General features: G+C 41.1%; 1 protein-coding gene across 1 annotated transcript; it reads left to right on the plus strand.

Annotated features, from left to right (window-relative positions):
• The first annotated feature begins 12,113 nt into the window (after window positions 1-12,113).
• LOC129184224 (leucine-rich repeat-containing protein 4C) lies at window positions 12,114-17,815 on the plus strand. The gene is made up of 4 exons (XM_054780609.1): window positions 12,114-12,148; window positions 13,524-13,601; window positions 16,293-16,392; window positions 16,511-17,815. The coding sequence occupies exons 2-4, from the start codon at window positions 13,563-13,565 to the stop codon at window positions 17,581-17,583; spliced, it is 1,212 nt and encodes a 403-aa protein (XP_054636584.1). The 5' UTR covers window positions 12,114-12,148; window positions 13,524-13,562; the 3' UTR covers window positions 17,584-17,815.
• The last annotated feature ends 1,156 nt before the right edge of the window (window positions 17,816-18,971 follow it).

Consider the following 18,971-nt stretch of genomic DNA (forward strand, 5'->3'; position numbering starts at 1 on the left):
CCTCACTACACGTTTGGGTTTCCCGGGTCTGTTCGGCATCCTCTCCCGCCATCTAATCACCTCAACTCATCACAAGGTGGTGATCAGTTGACAGCTCAGCCCCTCTCTTTACCCGTGTATGCAGAACATGCGGACGCAGGTCTGATGATACGACTATAAAGTCGATCATAGACCTGCGGCCTAGGGGGTCCTGGTGCCATGTGCACTTATGGACATCCTTATGTTCGAACATGGTGTTTGTAATGGACAAACTGTGGTTCACACAGAAGTCCAACAACATCACACTGCACGGGTTCAAATCGGGGAGGCCGTTCCTCCCAATCACGCCCCTCCAGGTCACACTGTCATTGCCCACATGGGCGTTGAAGTCTCCCAGCAAAACGATGGAGTCACCGGTTGGGGGGCTCTCCAGCACCCCTCTGATGGACTCCAAGAAGGCTGGGTACTCTGAACTGCCGGTCGGCGCGTACGCACAAACGACAGCCAGGACCCTTTCTCCAACCCGAAGGCGTAGGGAAATGACCCTCTCGTTAACCGGGGATGACTCCAACATAGAGGCACCGAGCCGGGGGGCTATTAATAAGCCCACACTAGCTCACCGCCTCTCCCCTGCAGCAACTCCAGAGTAGAACAAGGTCCAGCCCCTCTCGAGGAGTTTGGATCCAGAGCCCAAACTGTGGGTCGACATGCAACTGTGAGTCCGACTATTTCCTAGTCGGAATGTCTCATCCTCTCTCACAAGTTCGGGCTCCTTCCCCGCCAGAGAAGTGACATTGCATGTCCCAAGAACCAGATTTGGCCACCGTAGACCAGGTCGCCTAGGCGCCCGCCCTTGACCGCCACCCATAGCACAATGCAGGTGGTGGGTCTACGGGGGGGGAGATCCCGTGTGGTTTGTTCGGGCTGAGCCTGGCCAGGCCCCACGGGTGAAAGCCCGACCACCAGGCGCTCGCCTGCGAGCCCCTCCTCCAGGCCTGGCTCCAGGGTGAGGCCCCGGTATCTCACGTCCGGGCGAAGTGCGGTCTCTCCTTGTGTGTTTGTTCATAAAGGTCTTCTGAATCACTCTTGGTCTGGCCCGTCACCCAGGACCTGTTTGCCTTGGGAGACCCTACTAGAGGCATATAGCCTGAAGCGTGGAATTCTATCTGAGGATATGGGAGTCTAAATAATCAAGCCAAAGACTATAAACCAGTGAGATTTATTCCTGACAAAAAGTTTCTAGTACAGACGTCTGGGCCTATAACAGTCCCTGTATGCCTACAAGTAAGCGGGTCTTACTACAACGCAGCTGGAATAAGGCACCCTTTCTTTCCCTGCCCGGCAATTTTATACATTTTGAGATTGTGTAGTATGCAGGAGGTCTGGCGATCGTGGACCAATCAGCTCGTGCAGGGGGTTGGCGATGAGATCTTTTGAAGTCCGCCAGATGCTCAATAAAGCTTGTCCATTGGAGTGAAACTGTCATCTGTGTGCACTCAACCGGTGGGGGTTTTGCCTGGGACATCCTGTTATCAACGTTGTCCTTCCTCTGAACACCGTAGGCTCACGAGACCAACACAGCATATAACATGTAACTGTTGACCTAGCACGTCTGCTCTGGCCAAAGGTTAAACCCAAGTCAGGATATGTGTGCGTGAATATCTTAAGTACGGTGCCCAAGTAACTAAGTAATGTGAATATAAACTATAATGCATAGCAATGCAAATCAACTAAGTAATATAGATATATGTTAATTATGATGCATAATAATGTAAGTCAACTAAATAATGTGAATATATGTGAATTAGGCATAATGAAAATAATCTACTTCTTCAAGCCCCAGACAACATAGCTCCAAGGATCACTCGGGCACACAAACCCCTCCACCACGGTAAGGTGGTGATTCACGGAGGGGTCAACTCAGGTTCTCAATCCTACATCAGGTGGCAATATCTGCTACAAGTCCAATTTGGCAGTTTACATTAAAACACATATATCAGAAGGCTAAATACTGTAAATAAATTCAACATATCAATAATTCATACTGTTCTGATCACGCATGGGTACACAATAAAACATGTGGTGGATCGAACCCATGGTTGCTGTGGTTAAACTACACACGAAAGCTGTTGTCGAGTTGAGTGGATCGATACCCAAAATCACTACACTACTGATACCAGTATAGGGTATCATCGGACGGTCGTACATCGATAGTTTCCAGTTCGCGCCTATATTTTCACAAATATCTCTGTGATCTTTGAAATGTTAGTCACCTACCTAGCGAATCATTTTACAAAACTTTCGAAATAAGATGTTGCACACAGGAGGGATTTAAACGATATCAATGACAGCCAGTATAATTATTGCCTTTTTTAGACCCTTTGTGCCATTTAATTTACTCAATCTTAGTCTTGCGTTAACCCATTTGCATTGTCTTATATTGTTAGGTTAATATTTAGTTAAATCCTACCCATATAGATATGCTGCAACATCCTTTATTCTGATGTGCCTAAAATCCTTACACTAAGATCACTCTGACTAAACTCCTGATTTTTGAGCAGTATATATCCAGAACAACGCCGAACCGCCTGGCTTGGCCACAGACCAAGACCATGAGCCCCAGTCTCATCTAGACGATAGGACATCTTCTACGCCCTCTTTTTCTTCCGCCTATTGTTTCCTGTGTCCAGTATAACGTGGGGCTATAGATGCTGTATTTTTTTTATTATTTTCTGTTGCATTTTCTGTAAACTCTGGGATTCTCTTTTATTTTTTCCTGTTCCTTTTCTATCCTGTGCAGCCATATTTCTTCTTTTCTCTTTATCTCATTTCTCTGATGCCAATATGCCTACCGGTTTGAACCTAGCCAGGTTTTCATGCCAGTTAGACAAACATCAGTCTATACTATATACCTCAAAGTTCGACTTTCACGTAGCGTCTAATTTACTGCCTGTCTTACAGTTGAGATTTAGAGCCCACTATTATCTCACACTCGCATCGTTATTTAGCTTGCTTCCGTTACTCGCTCGACTATACTACAGTTAACCCTTTTTTTTCTTCGTTTCACGTGTTTCTCTTCACTTCACATGTTTCTCTTCATTTCACTTATTTCTCTGCATTTCGCTATCTCCCCCCTCAATAAAAGCAAATTTAGACAGGCCGCTACAACATCACACATCATAGTCTGCCCTACATAGATCCGGTTTTAGAATGTCCCGCACAGCCACACAGCCAAACCAACAGACCACCCTTGTCTCTCAATGGTGAGAAAGCATTCACCTTTTTAGTTTGCCGGCAGAGAGAGAGAGCTGGTCCAATAAAGAGGCCGCACAGCTGAGGACTGAGGAAACTGCTCGTTCGTGACGCCAAGTCTGATGCGTATTTAGGCCTTCCATCGTCCCAAACTAGAAGATGATGATGTCGTGATGATGACACAGAATCCGATGAGGCAAACCAGTTGAACAAAGAGAACTTCAGTGGCAAAGACAACCAGCAAGCATCAGGAACAGGGCGGCCGCCCTGTGAGAAGGCTACGTCAGATCAGAAGCACTTCCAACGAGAATTCGTCGGGCAGTCAGACTTATTTGCAAACCATTACATCAACCTGTTGTCTTGAGGGTTGTCTTCCCTTACGTGGTTAAGACACATGTTGCGTTGACATTGACTAACGACTGTCACATCTATGGAATCATGGCACCAACCGGTTTAGCATCTTTTAGACTTTGGGCCTCTTCCCAAACATTGTCTGCATCTGGAAAAGGTGCAAGGGTCTCACTTTCTCAAACCAGACCTCCTAAAGGTCTGGTTTGACCCACTCCCAGTGACCATTCTATATGCGTGTATGTGAGGTTTTATTACCCTTGATTTACTCTTCTGTCTAAACAGTCCAAACTGATATACTGTTGTTTACTATTCAGCTACTGGTCGAACTCTCGTCACCAGAGGCTCACGTTCCCGCAACAGATGTGGAACTATACAACACATCGAAGATATGGCATCTTACATATCACTGTATCAGATAGTACACAGTCAGTACCTACCCAGCCACAAACCTCACCGCAAGTCATTGGGTTCCACGGTACTGTGACAGAATTTTAGGTAGAATGCGTTCTCCCTGGGACTCAGTGGGTGGAAGTCTGTTTGTTCAGAAAAGGTCTTTTCGCAGTAGGAAGTAGCAGATTTGGTTAAAGTTAAATGGTTTGCTTTTACACGTGTGACCTTTTCTGCAAGCTCAGCTCCGTGATGAAGTGTGTGGTTAGGATGCAGAGATGTGAATCAAAGACTCCCTGAATGTTTGTCACACCTGTGCTACAAACAACCTTCCGCTTGGGAGTTGAATTTCCATGTAATACACAATCTGTTGGGATATAAGAACTTGAAGCCCGCAAAGAGTTATAAAAATAATACATATAACTTTTAAGGAAACGTGACCTACGTTGTAGCAGTAAATCAGGTGTGTCCAAAACTGCTTTTTTATAACATAATAACATAATTCAACAAGAAAACTAAAAAAATAATCCAACAGCAAAAGCAAAAATGGAAACATCAGCAGTAATTTTGGAAGAATAAAGAGAAAATATTAAGAGAAAAAAGGTGTAATGTAATGACAATAATATAATATTATGAGGTAAAATAACATACATTTGGCATTTTTGGAAAATTAGGTTGGGAAAAAGTTATATTATGGGAATGAGGTAAAAATATTATGGGAATAAAGTCATCATTACAAAAATAACATTTACAAGACAGTTGAAATAGATGGAAAAAAATAACAACAATAGCAGGAATGGAAAAAAACAGCCCTAATTTTACAAGCATGAAGTCCAAATATTAACAGAAAAAAGTCATATTCTCACAAGAAAAAAAAGGAATTTTACGAAAATAAATTCATAATAGGATGAGATAAAATAATTTCATTTTAGTAGCCTAGAGTTTAAATATTAAAGAAATCATTGTTTTATTATATATTATGACAAACAAACAAAACAAAATTAAGTTGTAATTTTTGGAAAATTAGGTTATAATATTGCAGGAAATAATATTACAAGAAGAAAACTTACGAAGATTAAGAAAAAAGTTAAAATATTTGGAAAATTTAAAAAAAGACTCGCAAAAATGGGGAAAAAATAGGAAAAATAGAAGTAATAGGCTTTTCACCTACAGTATATGGCAAAGCAGGGATATCGTTTTTTAAATCATATATAAGTTCTTAGAATATGCTTTATAAAATATGAAAGTGGCCCTTGCATCCTTTCATTTTTCACTATGTGGCCCTCAGTGGAAAGTCCGGACACCCCTGCAGTAAATGATACATTTTTCCATCACATCGGCGACTCCTGGAGACACACAAGACATCCTACCTTGTTTAACCACCGTTAAACGAAGTTCTTCCGCTGGGGGAGTTTCAAGTTTTGAATTTCGTCCGAATTTAAAGGTCAACTTTAATCTTTTCGATTACATGCTCTAAAGGATTTGGAAATGTGACGATACTCCACTTGTTTGCAATCACTGGCAGTACAGGTAATTGTGTTTGACAAGAATTTGTCTCTCTGTGTTTTTGTCTCCGTGCCACGCCTCACTGAGCACCTTCTCCCACACAGGTCAACCTTTAACCCCACCCCCAGCAAGCAGACACATACACGTCCTTCGCTCATACGCAATGTTGCGGGGATGCCACTGCCTTGACCGCGTCCTTCACCGTCAACATGCCAAAACAGTTTGGATCAGCACATTTGTTTTGTTGACTACAACAGATGAGGCAGGTGGAGAGGTTATCTATCACACACCGACGCCGGACGCCGAGAAAACAGATGATTCTTTAGCACGTACACCAGGCGCATGCAACGTAAAATTTCTATGAGAAAACACCCCTTTATGTCTACATGTGTTGTAGTATTGTCAACTTTATCATTGTTGATAAGCAGCGTGAAACAACAACAGTAACATAACTACTGTCTAAAACCTACATACAGTCATTCCTGCTCCTGTAGTAAGTAACTCCATGTCTATTACTGATCATTCATTCACACCACATCTGCTGCACCACAGCGTTTACACATACAGGTACAATATCATACAATATCTTGTTTGCTTGCATATTTAAATTGTTTAGATTTTGTTCACTTGGTTCACTTCATGTGTGAGAAGAAGGGCAGTGTTGGTGCCACGGTTAAAGAAAAGGAAGGGTACTCAATAATTGGGTAATTGGAGACTCTAAATTGTCCCTAGGTATGAATGTGAGTGTGAGTGGTTGTTTGTCTATATGTGCCCTGCGATTGGCTGGCAACCAGTCCAGGGTGTACCCCGCCCGAAGTCAGCTGGGATATGCTCCAGCATACCCCCGCGACCCTAATTAGTATAAGTGGCACCGAAAATGAATGGTTCAAAGTGGGGACATTATACAAAATTATACAAAATTTGAAGACCAGTTGAAAAATCGCATGTATGTACTGTTGGATCTTAAGGAGGCGCTAACTAGAGCGTCGAAATTCAACAAGAAGAAAAGGGAGTGAGCAAACAAACAAGCTTTAAAGTGAAACAGACTGTTCATCAGCTGATCAAAAGTTGAAGAGCACAGCCTTTAAAAGCCAAAATCTTGGCAAAATATGTGGATTCAGTGTCATTTTCTGTCAGGTATTCACGCTGTCATGCTCTATTTATGGCAAAGGCAAAAAAGCTTTGTCTCTTTGAACGCGGTCGGATTGTTGAGCTGCATAAGCAAGGCCTCTCGCGGCGCACCATTGCTGCTGAGGTTGGATGCAGTAGGACAGTCATTTGAAATTTCTTCAAAGATCCTGAGGGTTATGGAGCAAAAACGTCATGTGGTAGACCCAAACAAATGTCGACTTCTAAGACCTCGTCTCCTTCGATGCCACACAATGCCTGTTTGGAATTTGCACAAGAGCACCAAGATTCAAGATTCAAGAGTTTTATTGTCATATGCACAGTAAAACTGGTGGTTCTGCTATGCAAAGAAATTCTTGTTGGACTCTAGATTTATAAATGTCTTGCAGTGAGGGGGGGGCTGCCCCAACAATGTTTTGTGAGGTCTTGATCACCCGCTGGAGTGACTTCTTGTCATGTGTTGTACAGTTACCGTACCAAACAGTAATGGAGGCGGTAAGGACACTTTCGATGGTGCATCTGTAGAAGCAACTCAGGATTTTGGTGGACATGCCAAATTTCCTCAGTCTTCTCAGGAAGTACAGTCTCCTTTGGGACTTCTGAATGTCCCACTTCAAACATCGGACATTGAAAGTTGTAAGAAAAGTTTATTCTTTGATGAGAAAACATTTATCCTCGACGTTCCTGATGGCTTCCAACATTACTGGCATGACAAGGAGACGACTGAGATGTTCTCCACACAGAACAGTGGAGGGGGCGCCATCATGATCTTGGGTGCTTTTTCCTTCAATGGAATAATGGAGCTTCAGGTTGTGCAGGGGCGTCAAACGACAGATACTATGTGGAGATGTTGCAGGGAGCATCCCTCATGACTGAAGGTCCTCGTCTGTGTGGTCATGACTGGGTTCTTCAACAGGACGCTGCAGTTCACAATGCACACCTGACAAAGAACTTCTTCCAAGGAATAACATCACTCTTTCGGACCGTCAGTGTTCCCCTGATCTAAATCCAATTCAGAACATTTGGGGATGGATGGCAAGGGAGGTTTACAGAAATGAAGATCAGTTCCAGACAATGGATACCCTCCATGAAGCCATGTTCACCACCTGGAGCACCATGAGCCTCCTGGAAACACTGGCATCAAGCATGCCCAAAACAATTTTTGGGGCGATTAACAAGAACGGTGCAGCTACTCTTTACTGAGTCCTATTGAACATTTTATTTCTATTTTAGGGGGGTTTCCGACTTTTTTGAGCTGTGGTCTTAAGCCTTTGATCAGCTGATGAACAGCCTATTTCACTTTAACTCATTGACTGCCAAAGACGTCCACAGACCTCTTTTTAAAAAGTAACGCTGACTGCCGATCGACATCTTTTGTTTTTTTTCATGGGAGCTCCAGATCAAAGTCTTACTCATCCTGTGTGTGAACTTCAGACTTGTAGGCAATATATTTCTCTCCCAGTAGGGGGGCAACAGTTCTCTTTTCCTCCAACCGGCAGTGACAGATTGGTTATGAAGAAGACGGAAATTGGTGGATTGCCGGTTGAGAGAGGAAAAAGAGAGGTGAAGCGCATTCGGAAATCGTGCAGGGACAAAAAATACAGGCGGCTAACCCTGCCACAGAGCTTGGATCTGCCTTCATTAGTGACGCGATCCTAAAAGATAGAGGTGACATGGGTGATGGTGACGCAGTTGATAATGGAAGCCGGAGCAACAAGCGAGTAGTTAGCGTGTGACTAAAACTAAAAAATATGGACGTCAGTCACCGTTCTGCTTGAGTTTGCTTCTTTGAAGAAGAAGCAAGTTTTCTCTGTTTTTTTGGTCAAAATCGGGTGTTTTTGCTGAAACTACCCTACGTTCTACCGCCAATATCTAAAGACCCAAAAAGGCGAGAAACAAACTTTTTTTTCCGATGAGAGAAGAGAGTCTAAAGTTTCTTGAGGCAGCTTCAATGTTTATGTAGTCCTAAAACTCAATATTCTGTGGGTCTTGGAAGTTCAGCAAAAATGGCCAAAAACTCCATTTGGAGCGCTCTTCTCTGAACATGGCTGGCAGCCAATGAGCTAACGCTTGTTTGCAATCAACTGCTTACTCAAAAATGTTTTGGTCTCACTCCCATTTCTTCTTTTTGTATTTTGAAGCTCTACTTAGAACCCCCTTAAGATCCGACAGTATAAAATGTAAATTCTTGCAATTTTTCAGCTGGTCTTAATATGCTGATCAGGAGTGTACACGAGTAAATAGAGCAAGATGTTGGGAATAAATGTACAAATACTGGACTTCAAATGTTGCCCGAATTGTACAGTTCATGAGTAATTTGTGGATATAGATGAAGCCTATTTAAGTTAACGTTAACATCACGTTCAGTGAATGTATTGCATCTATCAATATTGTTGAATTTGGCACAATCTATGTTATTATGTTATGTATATAATTCGTCATTGTTGACTGTTGATGACTTCAAGAGTTGTCTTTCCTTGTAGTTGAGATGATGTCATCTTGGGTATTTATCCATGTCCTTCAAGTACTTCGTCTTTCTCTGGTCCTCTATTTAACGTGATGTAGTTTTTGCGTGCTTTCTTGCCAATATCGGCGTTTTGTCAAAAGCTCATTGATGGAACAGTAGGCGTTTGTTCCTTTCAGCTTGCTTCTGTGCCTCAGCAACGCCACCTTATTTTTTTATTTGTTGGTGAGCTTTATGATGACAAGTGTGCTGTCGTTATTCCTGCCAAACATTGGAATGCATGTATCTGTAATTTATGTGTATATGAAAGCGTGAAAATGGAAGAATCCAAATGAAAATAAGCACAAGTGGAGGAAAACAATGTGAACAAACTGCCATCGGTTCGAAAATCCTTTATTATCACCTACTCTCCTTTTGTCTGTGGCGAAAATCACACGTCAACGTGCAAGTGATGGCTGTTTTTTTGGTTATTCATCAGTTTCCAACAGATGAACATGAAAATATGGCTTCAAAGCTCCCCTATGCTGGGTCACTGAATTATTCAGTGTTTTTTCTGTGTCCCCCCCCCCCCAACGTACCACTCATTGACTTCTCCAGGAAGCTGCTGAAGCTCACACATCCATCTGACCTAAAAGCGCTGGCATCTCATGGGGCGATTGCACACTGAGCTGACAAAAATACTGCTAGTGTTTGTGTATGCGTGTTGCCTGTAACACAACCTTGACCAAGGTGCTGAACAAACAGGCAGAGGAGCTCTCAAGGAGAAGGAGGTGGGGGGTTGGACATCATGAAACACACATTCCTTCTTCATTCCTTCTTCATTTCAATAACATTTAGGATTAAGGTCATATAAGTAGTGGTAATAATAATTCGAGTTTATTTCAAGCATACAAGGAACATAATAAAGGCCCACTTGGCAGAAGTTCAACATGTCCGAAAAGGAGTAGTAAGAAGCAGAGTTGGTTTACTAAAACTCATGTGCTAACATTTTATACACACGAGGGAGCGAAGAAATAAACAAAACAAGTAAATAACATTCGTAATGAATGAACGTGAGAATATGTAATCTAAACGTTATTAATGAATGAATGCAGGAATAAACGATAGCAGAAATGTACGCTACATTTAATGAATAAATATATGAATATATAATAAAGTAGAAGTTCATAAATAATGATGAATGAATGCAGAAATAAATGAGAACAGAAATTTTAATACTGAATAAATACAATATGAGTTAGTTTTAATGAATGCAAGAATACATAACAGAACTATTACTCTAATGAATGAATAAATACAAAAATATATGATAAACGATGTTATTAAATGATGAATGGATACAAGAATGAATAATAACAGAAATCATACATTTAAAAATATACACTAAAGTTATTACATTCTGAATAAATGATGACAAAAACTGAATATAATTAACAAATAAATACGACCATATTTATAGGTATTAAATAATGAATTAATTCCAAAATAAATAATTCGGGGTGTACATTATAGTGATCTCATTTATGTTATTTATGATGTATTGTGTAAAACTAAGACATGAATAACATCAAATTAAAAGCACAAAATGAATGCCGACCCACCATCCACCAGTTCAGAGAGATTATTACATGGCTGTTTGACGTGTGTGGTAAAAGGCAGTGTGCTAGCATGAATTAACTTGAGACAAATGTGCACATTAGTACTCAATAAGTCATCAAAACTTACCTTTATGCATTCCCACATAGTATCAGTATTTCACACCAAATATGAGGTGAAAGAAAAATGGTAAAAATACAGTATTAGTCTATCTGTGTTAGCACACCCGCAATGGACATGCGTCAAGTGAGACGGATGGAACAGAGAGAATCCGGTCACTTTTCAAAATAAAACATAAAAAATTAAATAATGGAATTTTTTTTTCTTTCTGTGCGGCCCGGTACCAAATGACCCACGGCCCGGTACCGGGTCGTGGCCCGGTGGTTGGGGACCACTGCCTTAGAGAGTTCTTACCTGCTCCCTCTGTCGTCCTTTGTTGGTATTCCTGTGCAACAATGAGGTTTTGCTCCATTAAAGATTTTCATTTTTCGCTAGCCGCCGCCTCGTCTCCGCATACTGGGGGTCAAGCTTCCAGCAGCAACCAGTGCTTACCAGCACGTGACATGAATAAGTAAGAAAATAGATCATAAATGCATTAAATGAATGCAGGAATAAATGGTAACAGAAATATTAAATATTAATATCAATGGAAGAATATATAATAAGAAATGTGAATATAATCACTGAATAAATACAAGAATACATCATAATGTCAAATAATGATGAATGAATATAGTAATAAATGATAACAGAAATATAGGAATATAGAATAAATAATTAAATAATGATGAATGAATGCAGCAATAAATGATAACAGAAATATAAATATGAGTGAATAAATACAAGAGTATATAATAAATGATGAGTTCTTAAATATTTTTAATGAATGCAGGAATAAATGATCACAAAAATATTGATATAATGAATGAATAAATGAAATATTGAATAAATATTGAATATATTTTAAATGATTAATGAATGCAGTAATAAGTGACTAAACAAATATTAATATGACATACTTGAATGAATAATAAATAAGTTCATGAATGATGAATGAAGTGATTCTGGGATTTGGAGAGTATTTGTAAAGAGGAATGCACCAAAATCTCTCCTGTGTGCGACGTCTTTGCTCGAATCGTGCAGGAAACTTCCACATGGACAACAAATGATGATGAAGATGATGGATACGAGTGTAAATCATTTCCGCATGGTGGACTCGTTGGCGTTGGACGGAACGGTCTGTTTCAGCCTTTTGGCCCCCTTGTGGTCATGACCCTTGCGACCTGTGCGAGGTTCTTGCTGTTCCTCAGTCAGGCTGCCATATTGAATCTGAGGGGAGGCGCTAACAAGTACCCACGCTGTGCTGCCGCTGTCGGCTTCGTTAACGCCTCTGTCTGTCTCACCCACCCACGTGTACACACAAGCGCACACACCCCCAGGTGCACACGCCGCACCCACTGCAACAACACTAACAGATGGATAGAGGTAAAGTACACGATGAAAATACTTCATTGTATTTTCTAAACTACAAAGTTGTTGCAATTTTTTTTAAGTATTACGTGTGCGCAACTGCATCAGAATCTCTGCTATTCAAACTGGCCTTTTCTGCCCCCTGCTGGCCGTTTGAACACATTGCATGGAAAAAGTTTATTGCGTTAATTTTGATACATGTTGCATCGTGGGAAGGGTTACGTTATTGTCTCTAAACTAAATAAATAAATAAGAACAGGCTTCTCAATTTAGATGCTTGTCGATTTCACGTTTCTTTTTGTCAACAGTGGAAAGTGTGGGGGTAGACGCGGGATCTATCCAAATATCGATTCTATTGATGTCAATGATAGCAACCGTATCGAATCGGTATTCGGATGATGACTTTGACGTTTCTCGTCTATGCTTCCATCCACTGATACGATTGATTTATTTTCCACTATTGACTTTACTTTACTCACACAATTCTATGTACTATACAGGAATATTACATATGATTTTTATGGGTTATTGATTTATAATCTTATTTGTTGCTGTTGTCACATTGTGTTAATTATATTGTTAATGTGATCAATTAAATGTTTAATTTATTAAATGTTTTAGTTTTATTCTGATTATGTTGTATGCAATATATAATATTTATTATAGTTTGCATTATCTTGTGTATTTATTTTTGTATTTATATTATTTATTTATTTAATTGGTATCGTAACATTTTATTCTGATTATCATCATTATAATAGGACAAAAATCATTGAAGAAAAGTATCGGTATCGGCAATACTGACCCTGTTTTTACTTAAAAACGGATCGATACCGATATTTTCAAGATAAAGATATATGGATTTTGATGCTCGAAGCAGCAGAACACGGATGTAATCCTTCCCTGCGCGGATTAACGTCTTCATTTAGGCTTTCTTCTAATCTCCCCAGCACTCTGCAAGTGTGAGGCATAATAACTTGATGATCCGACACTTTTATGATCGACTCTCGGCTTACCTCTGAGGCGTTTTTAGACGGTGGCCGCTGTTCCTGAAGCAGAGCAGATGTGTTGTGTTACAGGAGGAAGTAACTGAAGGAGTGCTATTATGCTCAACATATTCAGGTCACCTCAGCGAAACTGGACCCCTGCAGACACCTGATACCTGTTGGAGTGGGGTTGATTTTATTTGGAACATACTGTACAAATATGCCAATCATTAAAGCTTTGCTGTATCTTGGACTGTGCCCCCATTAGGTGTTAAAAATGTCCTGTTTCTCTATAAAGGCCAAAGTGAGCATGAAGTTGTCGGACTCCACATGGCAACAGAGTGCTTTATCTGGGCTGCGGATTTGGATGGTATTAATGTAATCTTTCTCTCGGTGACCAACAGGTCCGCTGGCAATCGGATACATCCCGTCTCATCCTACAGATGAGAGTAAACAATGGAACATGTGGCGCAGTCTCTCCTGTAAGAGTCTTGACTTGGATTTCTGCTTTTGCACCCAAAAAGTCCTTTTCACCTGTCAAATGTCTCCCTAATTACAACTCCTCACAATGATTATCAATTTTAAACACGGTTTATCAGTAACCGTTAGGGGTGTCACGAGACACCCAAGTCACGAGATGAGACGATGCACAAGAGTGGGTCCTCGACAACGAAACGGGACGAGATTTTAACATTCATTTTATGAAAAGTACAATGAAAAATTACGATTGGATAAAGAAAGTTTTTTTATTTAACCGAGTCACGTTTTGGAATGTTTACTGTCCCACAACTTGACCCTAAACAATATTATTGTCAACATTTTTTGGGGGGGACCAAATAAGCCACTGTTATGATCATATATAATCATAATAATAAATAAAAACATATGAAAATAATGTATTATTTCCTTTAATGCCATCTTTCACTCTGTAAAGTTGCAGTTTTTGTATTTTCTCACAGGCAATACACACTGTGTGTCAAACGCTTGCAGCATTTCTTGAAATGCCGGCTTTTCAATCGTATTAAGGAGCAGCATTTCTCTTGCAATGACGTTCTGTGAACGCACACCATTTTGCGCTGTTCCATTATTTAATTTGCCGACCAAACATGTCAGTGAGTGTTGACTGTCGGCTCGGTTCGGCTTCTCAATGTGTCATTTTTTTCCCGGATGGGAAAACTGGAATGGGTGAATGTGTTTGAGGTTGGTAAGTTTGTTTTGTTGCCTTTTATGTTCCCAAAAATTTGGCATACTGGCTCGTTTGTGTTGATGGGCTCACCTTGCTCAATATTCCCACACGGGGGCTGTGGCATCTTTTTCCCTCCTAATTTCTACTGCAGTCTTTCACAGTATTGCTCCTCACGAGGCTCCACTCTTTTGCTGTGTGTATGCTAGCAGGCCCACAGAGAAACGGCGACTGTGTGACAGACAAGACATCTCACTCTGTTGGTCGTTGTACTATGAAGCGTGCAGGTGCTGAACCAATGCACAGAATGAACTCTCTTCCTTCCTGTTTGGAAAACAGACACGCATGCACATGGCAATATACGGAGGCCGGCAAAATTATCAAGCTCATTTTTATTTATTGAGTGATGAATTCATTTATTTATAATTGCGACAGTTTTTTTTTCAGAAGGAGAACATAGTAATCTAACAAGACCTCGTGACACCTCTAATTATAATTTACAGAAATATATCATTATTATGATTTATTATAATAACAGGTAATCATAAATAAAATATCAAAATTTTCATATTTACTGTATAGTCAGCATCAAAGTCTCCCCTTTACTTTGATACCAAAATCATCCATGTAGACCATGGGTGTCCAAAGTGTGGCCCGGGGGCCGTTTGTGGCAGGTGACTTGTTTGTTATTGGCCTGTGGTATGTTGTAGAAATAAAACTATATAGTAAAAATGGGACAAATAGAGCAAAAAGGCACAATGTAAAGAGAAAAAGCTGACATCAAATGAAAAACTTTTTTAAGCTTTTTTACAAAATTAAAAAATATATATAAAAATATCAAAGTGGCCCCCAGCATCCTATGATTATTGTGTTTGTGGCCCTCTGTGTAAAAGGCTTGGACACCCCTGATGCAGAGGCAGAGAAACACTTTATTTATCTTGAATATGTCTTTTTGAGCACAATGGTCCAAGGTGTCAAAAGTGTGGCCCCTGGCACATTCTAAAAATATAATTTAACAAGAAAGCTAAAAAAAAAAAAAAAAGAGAGAAAAAACACAGCAAAAATGGAAAATCTGCAGTGATTTTACCAGAAAAAAGTAAAAATATTCAGAGAAAAAAAATTTATCTAACGAGTAAGAGACCTACTTTTGCGAGAATAACTTTGTAGCATTATGAGGTAAAATAACATCATTTTAGTAGCATAAAGTTGAACTATTAAAGAAAAAATATGTAATATTATGAGGAAAAATAATGCCATTTATTAGCATTTGGGGACCAAATAAACTACTGTTATGATCATATATAATCATAATAATAAATAAAAAAAATAAAACAAAAATAAAATAAATAAAACAAATCAAAATAATGTCATATTTCCTTTAATATGTCATCTTTCACTCTGTAAAGTTGCGGAATTGCCGTTGTGACATGTATTTTCTCACAAGCAATTCACACTGTCTGAAGTGTGAGGTTGTGACATTTTGAAGTTGATACTAATAATGGGCTTTTGCAACCTGCATCACAAAGCTGAGATGCAGTTTTTTTCTTGAAATATGTGTAACTTCTCAGCATTTCTACATGTGTTGCTTTACCAAATATGAAAGTGGCCCTTGCGTCCTTTCATTTTTAATGTCGTTGGACAAAGTTTGGACACCCCTGGTTTACAGGGTTAAAACAACCAGTGTGTTAGCAGTGTCCTAAGACCTTTTCACTGCACTATTAAAATATACAGTGTATATATATATACATATATACATATATACAGTATATATATATGTATATGTGTGTGGTATGGTAGAGATTAAGAGCTGCCTGCAATCATCTGAATAAGCCCAGACCTTCTAATTCTGCTCTGCGGCCCAATTTGCCTTCAATCTCTTAACCCCCTCCCGCCTTTGCTTTGCTCCCGCCCACCCACCGCACGGTAAATAATTGACGAGCTCTCCTCCCCTCGCTGTCTTGTTTCCATCCTCTTTGTGGCGTCTCATTAGGTTTTCCAGGCCACGACCACCCGCCTCCCTCACCTCCATCATCATGTCATTTTTCCACCTGCTGCCCGCTGCTTGTTGCCAAGCAGACCGGTCACTGCCGGTAAGACAAAAGCTTAGTCATAAATAGGAACTCTTTTTGTTTCACCTTGTCTTTTAGCATCTTTCATGTGCCGTATATTCTCTTCAAGTAAACATGGATCCTGTGTTTGTGTTTTCAGTAGCCATGAGGGAGTTTCTGTTCCTCCTCCTGGCTGTGTCAGCAGCGTCCTCCAGGTCTCACAGCACCTGGTGTGAGGTGGGTTGCGACTGTCGCGGGGACCTGAGGTTCACCATCTGCTCGCGGGCCTTCTTCACCGAGCTTCCCGCCAGAGTCCCACCCGCCACCGAGCTGCTTGACCTGTCCGACAACCGCATCACGGTCGTCCCCGAGCGCTCGTTTAGGCACAACCGCAAGCTGCGTGTGCTCCTGTTGCAGAACAACAGCATCAGCACAGTGCAGGACGGCGGCTTCTCACAGCTGGAGTTCCTGCAGAAGCTGGACCTGAGCTGGAACCAGATCTCCACCCTGGGCAAGGGCTTTTCCGTCGGCTTGGCCTTTCTGCGAGAGCTGCAACTGGCCCACAATTCACTGAGCAGCCTGGACAGCAGCAGCTTCTTGCACCTGGACGGCCTGCAGAGGTTGAACCTGAGCGGCAACAGCATCCACACCATTCAGGTGAGGTCATTTGCCTCCATGAGCAGCCTGCGGCAGCTGCACCTGCAGTCCAACCGCCTGAGCACTCTGAGCAGCGGGATCTTCTCAATGTTGCGCTCGCTGGAAGTCCTCAACCTGGCCGGCAACCAGATCAACGAGACACAGGTGGGAGTGTTCAAACCGCTCACCACCATGACGCTCCTCAACCTGGCCAACAACCAGCTGACCAGCATTTACTTCAAGACCTTCCTGAGCATCCACACTTACAGCACCCACATCCTGCTGGAGGGAAACCCTTGGAATTGTGACTGTGACTTGCAGAGAGTGTTCCGGAAGCTGCGGAGCATCCAGAGACTCTTCCTGGACGACTACTACAACCTGACATGCAGGGAGCCTGCAGTGCTGCGTAACTACCGGCTGATGGAGGTGGACACGGAGCTGTGCATCGCCGAGACGGTCACCGTGCTCATCATCACCGTCACTGTGGTGATAACCGTGTTGGCCGCCATGCTGATGGGGGAGAGGAAGAGGAAAAAGAAGAAGAGGGGGAAGCACTGGACGCAACAGGGAGAACTTTCAGATGAGTCAGACTATTGACATTCATCCTTTTCTTTTATCTGCGGAGATTCAGCACATCATTTCCTTTGCCATTTCATTCCCAATTTAACATCTTTAGACCAGTTTAGATGTCCCCGACTTTAAAAAAATCGGTAACGTCTATTTCAATATTTCTTCTCTGTTGTAGTTTTGTGATGCACATTCATTTGACATTGCTGATAAAAGTATATTTTTTACAGCGCTGGAATGTGCTCATGTTGGAAAAAACATTAAATGAATGTGACATAAAGTGACTTTTGCCTTTCTTTATTGTTTATTCTCCACGGAATACAGCGACGCCCACAAAAGCCTGGAAATAATCCATGTCAAAAAGATACTTTTTAATTATTTTATTTCCCAGTGAGAACCAGCAACATAGAAAACGGACAGATGGAAATGATTTCATTTTGTTATTTTATTTTTATTAACCCTTATTGTTTATTTTATTTGTACATTGTTTTTTTTTATTTATATTATATTACATACAAAAAAAATACAGTACAAAAAAAGGGAGTCTCTTATTTGTTTTGTCGCCGAACCCCATTTAAAACGAATTATACAATAGTTGTACAGCACACTTCAATTTCTGCTAATAGACTGTCTTTGTCACCACGGATAATGGCCCACGAAGACGCAAGAAGTGCGTAAGTTTGTCTTGCGACCTGAAAAAGAAAAACGTAAACGCTCATAGAGGTTGTTTGATATGACAAAGAACCCCTGCAGCCAGTCTACGGCTTGGAAATCAGTACGTCACACGCATGCCCTCCGTGCGTTTCTTGCGTTTTTGTGCGTTTTTACGTCTTTAGGAGCGCGTACGACCTGTTATGACCTTGGCTTAACCTAGGCAGTAGCACCTTAAAGATGCAACGATCACGTTAACTGAGAAACACACAAACATCTTCATTCAAACGGAGTCAAACTAAGCTCACTTGTGTACACCAAAGATTCATGTCACACATTTGTTAGGACCAAAATTGTTGCGGTCTTTCAAGGATTAAGAATTTTTCCTCAGTTTCTTTTAAATATGCTCTGAAATACATAAATTACATTTGCAAAAATTATTTCAAAATGTCTCATTTAAAAAATAGTACTTAAATACCTAAAAATGGGGGAAAAAATTCAATTTAATTCAGGGGTGTCCACACTACGGCCCGGGGGCCAATTGTGGCATTTGTATGCCGCTTCTCCTCATTAGGGTCGGGTATGCTGGAGCCTATCCTAGCTGACTTCGGACAACAGGCGGGGTACACCTTGGACTGGTCGCCAGCCAATCGCAGGGCACATATAGACAAACAACCATTCACACTCACATTCATACCTTCACCAATTAATGTGGGAGGAAACCGGAGTACCAGGAGAAAACCACCGCACACACGGGGAGAACATGC

The sequence above is a fragment of the Dunckerocampus dactyliophorus genome, chromosome 1, assembly GCF_027744805.1.
Source record: "Dunckerocampus dactyliophorus isolate RoL2022-P2 chromosome 1, RoL_Ddac_1.1, whole genome shotgun sequence".
Taxonomy (NCBI): Eukaryota; Metazoa; Chordata; class Actinopteri; order Syngnathiformes; family Syngnathidae; genus Dunckerocampus; species Dunckerocampus dactyliophorus.

What these genes read in the sequence shown, in the direction of transcription:
- LOC129184224 (XM_054780609.1), top strand. Translation starts at nt 13,563, where the DNA reads ATGAGAGTAAACAATGGAACATGTGGCGCAGTCTCTCCT. An exon ending in CATGTGGCGCAGTCTCTCCT is followed by an intron (nt 13,602 to 16,292) that starts GTAAGAGTCTTG and finishes GCGTCTCATTAG; the next exon opens with GTTTTCCAGGCCACGACCAC. An exon ending in AAGCAGACCGGTCACTGCCG is followed by an intron (nt 16,393 to 16,510) that starts GTAAGACAAAAG and finishes TTGTGTTTTCAG; the next exon opens with TAGCCATGAGGGAGTTTCTG.